This window comes from Gymnoscopelus braueri, assembly GCF_963280865.1.
Source record: "Gymnoscopelus braueri genome assembly, chromosome: 18".
NCBI classification, from domain to species: domain Eukaryota; kingdom Metazoa; phylum Chordata; class Actinopteri; order Myctophiformes; family Myctophidae; genus Gymnoscopelus; species Gymnoscopelus braueri.
The window spans coordinates 37,707,520-37,720,044 of record NC_137618.1 but is presented as its reverse complement, the minus strand read 5'-3'; the positions used below and the strand labels follow the sequence as shown (position 1 = coordinate 37,720,044).

The 12,525-nt window shown below is 42.6% G+C and overlaps 1 protein-coding gene across 1 annotated transcript in view; it reads left to right on the top strand.

Moving 5' to 3' along the window:
- The window catches only part of pdia5 (protein disulfide isomerase family A, member 5), a gene marked incomplete at its 5' end in the record, with an annotated part of 112,361 nt that overhangs the window by 87,111 nt on the left and 12,725 nt on the right, over nucleotides 1-12,525 (top strand). Inside the window, 4 exons of the mRNA XM_080412224.1 lie at nucleotides 1,795-1,865; nucleotides 3,168-3,331; nucleotides 4,995-5,125; nucleotides 10,527-10,597. Of these exons, the coding sequence (XP_080268350.1) occupies nucleotides 1,795-1,865; nucleotides 3,168-3,331; nucleotides 4,995-5,125; nucleotides 10,527-10,597 (437 nt within the window). The remainder of the gene's footprint in view (nucleotides 1-1,794; nucleotides 1,866-3,167; nucleotides 3,332-4,994; nucleotides 5,126-10,526; nucleotides 10,598-12,525) is intronic.

Sequence of the window (12,525 nt, the reverse complement as noted above, 5' to 3'; positions counted from 1 at the left end):
CACACACACACACACACACACACACACACACAGTGGAAAAGGTACTCACATGTTTTACTTAAGTAAAAGTATCAATACTGCAATGTAGAAGTACTCTGTTACAAGTAAAAGACCGGAATTCACAATTTACTTGAGTAAAAGTACAAAAGTATTGGTATCAAAATGTACTCGAAGTACCAAAAGTAAAAGTACTAAAATGTTTGAAAATAGCAGATCTACAAGCTCACAATTGTGAGCTTGTAGATCTGCTATTTTCAAATAGCCCTAGGTTTAAAATAGGGCTAAAAAATAGGGCTAAAGTGTTTAATGTATGTTTTATAATGTAATAATTTATATCTGCAAAGTAACCAGTAACTAAAGTTTTCTAATAATTATAGTGGAGTAAAAGTACAATATTTGCCTCTGAGATGTAGTGGAGTAGAAGTAAAAGTACAGACAATTGGAAATACTACAGTAAAGTGAAAGTACCTCAAAATTGCACTGTAAGTACTGTACTTGAGTAAATGTACTTAGTTACTTTACACCACCACTACACACACACACACACACACACACACACACACACACACACACACACACACACACACACACACACACACACACACACACACACACACACACACACACACACACACACACACATCTGCCCAGCAGTGCCCCATGAGTGAAGTGTGTGTAGTGGGCGATAAGACATGACTAAAACCCTTTGGGTTGGTGTTCTACACACCCAAGGTTTTCCTCCTCCACCCCTTTTGATTTACAATGTCAGAGGCTTCGTATGATGGCTGGTAAACCCCCCCCCCCCCCCATGTCATTACGAGGTGAGAACCTAGACTCTCTCTAATCTCTTCCCGACATTCTACCACAGAGCCTGGTTGACGTGTAAAGCTCAATGGGGCCGGGGGGGGGCCCTGTTAACCCATTAAGACCGGGAACGCATCCGTGTGTCATTTTAAGATTTCTTTGGGCTATTTAAAAATAGCAGATATACACGCTCATAGCGCCGCGCTATGAGCGTGTATATCTGCTATTTTTTTTGAAAAGTTGTGAAGATTTGTGCAAATATTTGAATGTATATATTTATAAAGGGAACTTTTTTGACTCCAATCTTTGCTTCTGGGGGTCCCTATTACAAAATATTTTGAGATGGGGGTCCGCGGCCAAATACATATCATTTTGGGGGTCCTTGACATGAAAAAGTTTGAGAACCACTGATATAGAAACACGTTTTTCAAAAAACTGTTAGGATTAAGAAGACATTTGGAGAATCCCCCAGAAGCAAAGATTTGAGTTACAAATGTTCACTTTAAAAACATATATAGATTCAAAGATTTGCAAAAAAATTCATGATTTTTCAAAAAAATAGCAGATCTACAAGCTCGTAGCTTGTATATCTGCTATTTTTTAATAGCCCAAAGAAATCTAAAAATTACAGATTCTTTCCCGGTCTGAATGGGTTAAGGTGCTGAAGTAGTTGCAACTCACCCCCTCCCCCCAGTCGTAAAAAAACCCCAAGAAGGTATGGAAACAGGTGGAAGGAAACTAGTGAATTACGGCGGTTTATTTTGACACCCTGATTAGTCAAGACGGCGCAGAGAATACGTAATGTAATGTAAGAGAGATCAAATTGTTCAATTAAGGCACTCTTGTGTGTTGGTTTTGTTTAGGTCATTTCCTTTTTTCCAGTTTTTACATTAGCGGAAAAAAAGCCTGAGCCGTTGCATTCGTTTGTGTCCATTTTGTTATTAGTGACTCATGCGGTGTGTTTATTTAACTTCATATTTCATCCTGCAGGGTGTGGACACTGTAAGAAGATGAAGCCAGAGTACGACGAAGCTGCCGAGATACTTAACAAGGATGCAAATGTAAGTCCCTACCAGACTGTGTGCAGTGCGTGTTGTATGTAATGAGTGTAGCCTACACCATCTACGTGTACTGTCAGTGGTGGAAATAGTACTCACATTTCTTACTTAAGTAAAAGTATCAATACCGCAATGTAGAAATACTCTGTTACAAGTGAAAGTCCGGAATTCAAAATTGACTTGAGTAAAAGTACAAAAGTATTGGCATCGAAATGTACTTAAAGAACCAAAAGAATGTCCTGTTTCACAAGTTTTCAAATGTATAATATGTATTAAAAATCTTTTGAAAATAGCAGATCTACAAGCTCACAATGCGTCGCATTGTGAGCTTGTAGATCGGCTATTTTCAAATGGTCGAAATGTATTAAATCTACAAAGTAACTAGTAACTAAAGTTTTCAAATAATTGTACTGGAGTAAAAGTACAATATTTGCCTCTGAGAAGTAGTGGAGTAGAAGTAAAAGTACTTAAAATTGAAAATACTCCAGTCAAGTAAAAATACCTCAGAATTGTACTTAAGTACAGTACTTGAGTAAATGTACGTAGTTACTTTACACCACTGCGTACTGTACATACAGTACATATACATGCTCATTACTGTTGTCTTGTAGAACTACCTCGCATAAACTGCAAGTGACGTATGCGAGTTTCAACGACGCATCGTAAGAAAGACAACACTTAGCCTTAAGGCTCGTGGTGCAGCTGCTATGCGTTGTGTTTCTGATTAGTGGGGGTGTGGTCATCGGCCAGGTCCCCAGCCGGGGGCCTATAAAACTCGGGCCTCGTGATCTTGGCCATTATCTCATCCCGCGAGTGTCCCCCCGTGGCCCGAGGTTTTGGACCTGCTCCTCGTGCGTGGCTGCCTGCCCGGCGTTTTGGAGGTCAATGGCAAGAGCCTTGGTCATTATCTAATACAGATGCACCGGGGGGCTCGTTCACCTTGAGACCACAGAAGCCGTCAAGTCGTTTATTTTAGCCCTCCTCCTTCCTTTGCTGCTCACGCTGGCGTAACACAGTCCATTTATATGTGTTAACTAACAGGTAGATGGGTGAGAAGCTCCTTGTGTTCAGTCCTTGGTGGTTTTCTAAGCATCCAACTAATAAGAGGCGATAATGGAAGTTAATTGGCCTAATGTGAAGGGTAATTTTGAAGCAGTTTCGTCAGTCCAATTTGTGTAATGGGTCTCATTCACTACGTTTTGCAGGGGTCATGGGAAAAGACGTGCGATTCTTTGTTTCCACACCCTCTGAATTTAATGATGGTTTAATAAGGTATTGTACTGTACTGCATATATATCTCAACAGAGTCCAGGTGCGTTGGCAGCTGTGGACACGACCATACACAAGGCAGTAGGAGACCGCTTCAAGATCTCCGGTTTCCCCACTGTCAAATACTTTGAGAAGGGCGAGGAGAAGTACACGCTGCCCCAGCTCCGCAACAAGGACAAGCTCATCGAGTATATGCATAAGTGAGTATCAATACTGCAATGTAGAAGTACTCTGTTACAAGTAAAAGTCCGGAATTCACAATTTACTTGAGTAAAAGTACAAAAGTATTGGTATAAAAATGTACTCAAAGTACCAAAAGTAAAAGTACTAAAATGTTTGAAAATAGCAGATCTACAAGCTCGCGACGCGTTGTGAAGCTTGTAGATCTGCTATTTTCAAATAGCCTAGGTTTAAAATAGGGCTAAAGTGTTTAATGTATGTTTTATAATGTAATAATGTATATCTGCAAAGTAACTAAAGTGTTCAAATAATTGTAGTGGAGTAAAAGTACAATATTTGCCTCTGAGATGTAGTGGAGTAGAAGTAAAAGTATAGACAATTGGAAATACTCCAGTAAAGTAAAAGTACCTCAAAATTGTACTTAAGTACAGTACTTGAGTAAATATACTTAGTTACTTTACACACACACACACACACACACACACACACACACACTAACATCTGCCCAGTGCCCATGAGTGAAGTGTGTAGTGGGCGATAAGACATGACTAAAACCCTTGGGTTGGTGTTGAGTCACAATGTATTCCAGTACACACACCTGGGACCCATCTTCACCCCCTTGCCAGCATACCCGGACTGGATTAGTATGTTTTTACAAACAGACAAGATATAAACTCTGCCACATTCCTTTGTTCTGAGGCTAAGACATACTTGTATTTCTCAACCGCCATATCCTCCTCCTCTCCTCCACCCCACTCTCGTGTCATACTCTGTGGCGTGCAGAATCAATCAGCACCAATGGACGATCTTAACGACCTTCCAGTATAAGGGATTGACCCATGGAGAGGTCATTGTGGAAGTGTAATAGACCTGTGATTGCACCAGTACGGCCGTGGCTATTAGAGGCTCCATAAAGGAAAGAGCAAGGGAGCAGAGGTTAGCATAGGCCAGTTTTTAATACATCTGACGTCTTCCAGACAGTGAGGAGCAGTTGTTAAATCAGCAATCTGTCTCAGTATATTACACGTTTTTATAGATCTTTCCTTTTTCTTGTCAATGGGATGCTGATTCGTGGAGAGAGACATGTAGAGAGACGGTTTAAGTTTTCAATCTGGAATCTATTTTGACCATAAATTAGGAATGTATTAACATACATTGTTAAAACTGTTTGATTTGTATCAAAATCTCAATCCATCCATTTTGGAATGCGTTAAGACTGTATATTAAGGTCGGGTCTTTAATGCATTATACACGCATTTATAATGCATTATATTAATGCTCGTGTAGGCTTCATAACACTCTTTATAACAACTTATAACAAAGACACTTTAGAACTGACTAATTTATGGTAGTTAGTTATAGTGTGCCGTTTCGTTGAACTTATAATGCATTATGACCAGCACTTACTTCAGCACAGTACTTCATAAACCTTGTTATAAGTGGTTAAGCATATTTATAAACATTTATAATGCCTTATACGTGCATTATAATGCATTACAAATGCACTTATAATGCATTTTAGAACCGACCTTAAAATACAGTCTTACTGAGAATGCCAGCATAATGTCTCCATGATTTCTGTTGGTGGGGCTTCTGACTAGTTGACGGATCGGCTCTTTAAAGCCATGCGGTATGTCTAACATGTTGTTTTCTTTTGCTCTCTTCGCCTTCTCGCCTGAATAGCCCACAAGCTCCCCCTCCACCAGAGCAGTCATGGGAGGACAAGCCATCCAGCGTCAGCCATCTTGGATTAGAGGATTTCCGAGAAGCACTGAAGAAGAAGAAGCATGCTCTGGTCATGTTCTACGCTCCCTGTAAGAACCACCACCACACGCCACACCATTTGTCTTTGTCAATAGGCTCTATACACAGCAGCCATATTGGGAATGTATTGGGCCCCTTCCTTACTTCCTTCACAGGTGTTACAAATGATACTAATTAAGGCTCTGTTCCATTTAGTGTGGCATAGTGGTTGTCTTATTTTCAAGGACCCCCATAACTCTGAGAGTGTACAAATGGACCCAAATGGACCCGTAAGGGTCCATTTGGTTCCATTTGTACACTCTCAGACACACCCACCATAAGGGGCCATTTGGGAACCAAAATGGACTGTTTCTAGTGAGCCAACATGCACTATATCAGCACCCTGACCAGAATGGAACAGAGCCCTTCATTAGTATCATTGGTAACACCTGTGAAGGAAGTAAGAAGAGGCCCAATTTCTTTCCAATATGGCTGCTGTGCATAGAGCAACCCAAACCTCCCACTGTTGGTCTGGGTCTGGGGAGGGTATAGACTACCAAATGCTTCCTCCGATACACAGAGTGGTCGGCCGTTTAGTGGTTCAGTGCAGTGAGCGTGGAGTTTCACAATGTCCCTGTCGCTAGTGCAGCGACAGGGACAGCGACTTCCATTCAAATTCATCACCTTAGCTGATCCAAAGAAACTCTTAATAGGGCGTGTGAAAAGTTATTGCACACAGTGTCCTCATATCCTGGGTTTGATCAACCAAATGTATTGTACGTAACTTGGTGATGATGACTGCCAAGTGCCAAGCACGTCATCATCACAATATATAAACTCCACCTAAGCCATAGGGAGAGCAGAGGATGACTCAGCTCGCTGAGAATAGACTTTTTGGTCGGAAGCCGACACACAATGCAGTTCTGCCTCCCCATTACTCAACACTCCCTCTGGGGGTCTCACGCAAATACACAAACACAGAAGTGTGCATATTATGCGCATAATACACTGCAGGCTCTTAAGTCTGCTAGGGGATTTGTCGAGATGAAACTGCTCAAATACCTTTTCATACATATACATGCACGCACGCACGCACGCACAATCGCACATGCTATTGCACACACATGCACCTCTATCCCGGCCACAAAGGGACTTTGTACAGAGCTCTCTGCTCTCCGTTTCTTGATAACGGCTTCACAGACAGTGGAAGTGCAGCATTCCCTCCTTCATAGACTTCTTCACACGGCCCCTTTTTGTAGCCCCCCTCCCCTGCGCAACAAAGCGTGGCTCCAGAAGTAGTGCTATGCCACATGTGAACAAACCACTCCTCTCTCTCTCTACACCCACGCCCTCAACACCCCCCTTGCTCGGTTTAAAGATGTCTGATCTGCACCTTCTCTGTGCGAGGGGGTCTATCGGTGGATTTGCAGAGATGAAACTGCTCGCTAATACATGGTGACTGGAGAGACTTCTTCAGACACAACCGCGTATGGTCTTTCCTTTCCCAAAGGTTTAGCGCATACATGGGCAACTGGCAGCCCAGGGGCCACATGCGGCCCCCACCTTCACTTAATGCGGCCCGCAGGTTAATATTGGAATACTGATATATTATTGATTTCAGCTGTTACAATTCCAAACATGCAAACATGACCCGCTTTAATTACTTCAGTCTATATTAGTAGCTTAATGACTACTATTAAAATTCTCTTGTCTTTATGTCCGATGTGTTTGTATTTAAGTTCAAAAAGTTAAGCATTTCAAATTAACTTAATGCATTTTTTCATGCATAAACTTACTTTTCAGGATTCCAATTCAAAAATAGCAGATCTACAAGCTCAAAACGCGCTGCAGTGCGACGCGTTTCGAGCTTGTAGATCTGCTATTTTGGAAATATAGTGGCTATTTTGGAAATATAGTGGCCTTCTCCATCATCAAAGTTGCCCACCCCTGGTTTAGCGGGTAGGGGTGTGTGTGTGTGTGTGTGTGTGTGTGTGTGTGTGTGTGTGTGTGTGTATGTTGGGAGGGGGCGGGGGGTATACACAGATCTGCGCGACTGGAGCTAGCTGTCGCCCAATCCCACCCCTCCCTCCGTCACCCACACACTTCATATCCTCTGGAGGCGCCGAGTTAATCGTCTCTTTGTTAAACATAATTATTAAATGAACGCACTGCTCTGATCTGATGTACTAAATACCCATCTGCAATCAACTGCATAAATTGTGTTAAGTGATGTTCCGTTACAACGATTCAGCGAGCTCAGTCATTGCTCGAAGCAACATTAGCATTGCCCCCTCGTTATGCTTCATTCATACGCCGTCGTACGATGGCGTCGCTTTGGCAAAAATCTACAAGATCGCGAGCTTGTGGATCTGCTATTTTTGGCATGTGACGCCTTCGTACAGCATTAGTACAAATGGGTTTTTAGAGTTGCACTTGTCTGACGGGTGAGCCATTCTTCTGCTCTGTGGAAATGAGCAGAGAGAAGCTGCTGAGGCTAAAACCCAACGAGAATGTGCTCCTCTGCTCTCTCTCTATCTATCTCTGACAGTAATTACACACGTCAAGAGAAAGCGAAAATGACAGGCTTTCTTCCCAGGAGGAGAGGGAGATGAGAGCAGCAGGTGTCATTATTGACAACAGACATGCCTTTTAGCGGCTTTCAAGCTGCGGTGAGGCCATGGGGGAATGTGGAATTTTGAAAAAGTCAAGAAAATATTCCTGAACTCCCGCAATCACATGCCCTGTGCTTTTTATCCACTTCTTGTTCCTCTTCCGTCTACAGTAAGTGGCAGCAGCATGTGTCAGGGTGTACTCAGCCAGCCCTACAGTATACGCTGTTAGAAATGACCTATCTGCATCGGTCACTTTGTTCTCTCCTTCTGGAGAAACTTGAGGCTCCCCTATGTATTTGTATTTTTTTTTTTTATTGCTCAGAATTCCGAACACTTGAACATTGATGTAAGGATTTGGTGCCATTTTAATGCCAAGAGTACTTCAGCATGTAATAGCTTTGCAAGCCGCGGTGAAAGCAAGGTCAGTGAAGCAAATCTAAAAGAGAGAAGAAATCGACGCTTTAAATGAGGTACAGGTATTGCCTTGTGTGCGTATGTGTGTGCTAACTGTGCTTGTGGGCATACATGCAACTGCCTGTGCTACAAAATGAAGACTTCATCCTAGCTGCCGGCGTCATCGATCACTGTAATTGGAGTCTATAAAGCCCCAACACGCAGAATGGGATCACTGTGCTAATGCTCTTAATGACTTGTGGGATCAGAAGGGGCCCAAATCTTTACCCTTTTAGCTGTTATAATCATCTAGAAATTAACTAGTTCGAACAAGTCATGTAGTCCTGACACAAGGGGTCATAGCCTGTATCCCTTGTATCAATATCAGTTTTGACAGACCTGTGTGCAATGTGTTGCGTGGCTTTATTATTTAGTTCTGCGAGGTTGGTTGTGGGGAGACCAGCTATCCTGGCAACAGTGTTGGTTATGCGTATGAATTCGTCCCGGACAGTAACAGATATAACATGTTAAAGAAGCGGATGGAACAGTGAAGTATGATGGGCTGAATAATGCTCTGGTACAGCAGTAGGAGGAGATGGGCCAACATAAAGTCCTTTAAGCTTGTGGTGACTGATAGATAGTGTCAATAATGTGCTGGTCGATTGTCCTGTGACACTCTGAGGTATTTGAAATTGTCAACTGTCATTTTGTATCCCAAGTAAGGGATCCCATAGCCAACCCTGTTTCAGCTGGATGTAAGAATGAATAGTAAACAAATCGCTATGCATTATGGATGTAAAAGTTTCTGTGTTGTTGTTTTTTTACAACATGAACCCCAGCGTCCCTATGGTGGGCATGTCTAAAAATAGCATATTGTGACACGTTGTGAGCGTGTAGATTTGGTGTAGAGTGAAGAAAGGACAGGACCAAGTATAGTCCCCCGGGGGACCCCAGTCAACTGAGTTGAAGTGTGTATGGTAGCAAGTCATTAAAATGTGTATAATGATCGGTCCAAGTGGCATTTCTACTTGCCGTATTCCTGGAATTGCACGGACAGCATGATTAGCCTAGTAATTGGGCAGTCCTGTTGATTTTTTTGCCATAGATGTGAAGTACTCTGAAAGGCCTGAATTGACATTATCACTCACTGCAAAGGTCTTATTAAAGTAGGATGAGTCTCCTGTAAAACTCAAGCTTGGTTGTTGGCGAGATAAGTGTGTCATGGGTTTATCAATGATGTTTCACCGTATTAAAAAAAGAACGGCTCCAAATGGCTCAACAGTTAATGCAGTTGAGGATGCATGTACTTGATCTCAGCTAAATCAGACCTACACACTTAGAATACACTTAAACTTAACTGACTTAATCTCAGCTCACAGCATTGCACTCAATAGTCATTTCCTGGTTCATCACCAATGTCAATAGCGATAGACTAATGAGAGGGCTGATGCTGCAGGTTTATACAACAAAATGGTACTTTACGGAATGATGTGTTAACCTCACCATACAAGCCAGCTAGTGTTGGTTTTGACAGCACATTTTAGCCATAGTCTTTTGAATACAATTCCATTAAGTTTTAGTCATATTTTAGTTTTTGTCTAGTTTTAGTCGACTAAATAGCATACGATTTTAGTCGACTAAATCTACTGTTGATTTAGTCGACTATGATGTATTTTGGCGGTGCCTTGATGGCGTCGTAATGGCTGATTTTACACTTGGTTGCATGCTGAAAATAGCCGATCTACAAGCTCACAACGCGTCGCAGCGCGACGCGTTGTGAGCTTGTAGCGCAACACCCGAGCAACACCCGAGCGCAGCCAAACATAAAATGACTTGTCTTTTAGTTCTACTGGATCTCTTCTCCACTAGTCGTCACCTACTAACATTTAATTCAAGTTTTTATTTGTTGACGAAATTGTCAATATGTTTAGTCTTAGTTTTAGTCATCATAGCTTAGCTTTTATTTAGTTTTTATTTAGTTTTCGTCAGTGAAAAAAGGTAGTCGACGAACATTTTTCGTCATAGTTTTAGTCGACGAAATCAACACTGAAGCCAGCCTGTGCCATTGTGTCTATTTTGGATCTGTATTTCAGTCCCTGGCGCCCACCACGTCACCGTTGACATGTATGGATGGCATCTGGAGGGGAGAGTGCATGCGTTGTCATATTTACGAGATTTATTACTCCTCATAAAATACGTGTGAGCCATCCCTAATGCGGGCTAATCCTATGAGGAACGTACCATTATGTTATATGACGGGGGTAAATGACGAATGTTAGGTGTGTGTGTGTGTGTGTGTGTGTGTGTGCATGTGTGTGTGTGCATGAGCACGTGCGTGTTATTAGTATCATTTATTATGTTATTATGGTTTGGGTATCTGTGTGTATGTTGTGTACGATATAGTCTCAGGCGTGATGAACTGTAATACAATACTGTAATAACTGTTTCATGTTGCCTTCTGTTTCAGGGTGTCCGCACTGTAAGAACGCTGTTCCTCACTTCACCACAGCCGCCGACCTCTTCAAGGAGGACCGCAAGGTTAGCGTCTCCTTCTCATACTCATATACATACTGTATGCATCACCACGTTGGAGGTTAGCTTTCCTCCCTTCAGGTAATATGTGAGAAACGGCCTTGATACTCAACCACACCCAAGCCACAACCTGTTCACGCTACCACTGCGTACCGCGGCCAGGCAAGCGCTACCGTTGTACCAAAAGCCATAGCACCAAGCCATTCCCCCTGGCTACCATCAGGCAGCTACAAAAGACACAAAACTACAAAGCCATTTTGCATGGCTTATTCTAAAGCCATTGACGGTTTCTGTCAATAAGCCCCTAATTAAACCTTACTAATTGTTAGCAAGTTGTTGCACATGAATGAAAGAGTTTATATCCTTTGTACAATATGGGGCTAGTAAGGAATTAGTTATAGGAGTGTGTGTGTGTGTGTGTGTGTGTGTGTGTGTGTGTGTGTGAAGGGGGAAGGGAGAGCTGGCTTGTTTTTAACACTCAAAGGCTTAATTCTCCTTCTTTATCTGTACTAAACTTGAAGCTAGGCTTTTGCGTCACGTTTTTATGTGTGAACAGACGAGGTAAGGTAGGTCCTGACACTCTGAAAGCGTCAGGCACTTGGCATCAAGAAACACACATTTTCTTTTTAATGGCTGTAGCCACACTGGAGTTATCAAGTGGACACGTCAACCTATTGATGTGTCTTTCAGAGCACGGTTCTATTTTGGAGCATTGACGCGTCTCACAGACTGTGTATTGCATCACGTTCATTTCAAACTTGTATGGTCTGACCGTTCTGAATTCTCTTTAGATAAACAGTTTTTAGTGAAAGAGATGAAGTTTTGCCGTGCACAGATCCTGAAAGATAATACGTTTGTCTGTGAAACTACAGTAGCCCTTTCTTCCACGTATTTAGCCGGTAACAACAGTTCTTAGTTTAATTCGGTAAAAACATGAATGAGGAGAACGACGTACAAAAGTAGCCTATCATGGTACAACAGGTCTTTCCCAATCCGAGTGCATATGGAACTGTGTGCGTGCGTGTGTTTTGGTACGTAATGTCCCTCCTTTCATACGGGTCAGTGTGATGTGGTTCAAATTATTAATTGCGGTGCAGCTGAATAGAGTCGCTTTGACACTTAAAATTCTCCCACTTACTAACTAACTTGACACGCGCCAGTGACGTTCTCATCACTGACGCTTTCAGTGTGTCGGGGCCTTTAGAGTCGGGACAGATTTTGAAAATATGCTGGAGGGGGGAAAGACACAACATGGTGTATATGCACATGTTGGACGGTAGCCTTATGCTCAATGAAACCGTCACACAGACAGTGCACATTATTTGCAGGCCTCATGACACAATGCAACTAAAATGTGATCCCAGTATGATATTTCAGGTTCCTCTTCCCCGCTGTATGTGGCTCCATGTGTCACTTAGGAATTCTGACACTTAGCTTTTAAGCCAGTAGAATCTCCTCAGTCTGTACTAGGCTTATCTGAAGGGTTATCCGAGGTACAGACACTAATAACAGTACACTCTCACTTATCCTCCGTCCAGGCCTACTCACTCCTATTCTTTTCCCCTGAGGAGTGACCTCCCAACACCCTCCCTCCTCCTCATACCCTTTCTCCGCCTGAGTTATACTTAGTTGCGTGCGGGTGTCACACGCCCGAAATAGCCAATCTACAAGTTCACAACGTGTCCAGCGCAACGCGTTGTGTGAGCTTGTAGATCGGCTATTTTCAGTGTGCGACACCAACGAGCAACAAAGGATAAATCTCTGATTCTTGGACTCAGCCTTCCGAAAGCATCAGACCCTCCCTTTAGCCTGTGACTCAGTCTCACTCACTCACACACACACACACCCAGACACACTGAACTAATTAAGACACGTGTCTAGCAAACATATATCATCTCGAAGTGACACTCGTTGAAAAAACGAAGATGTCAGTA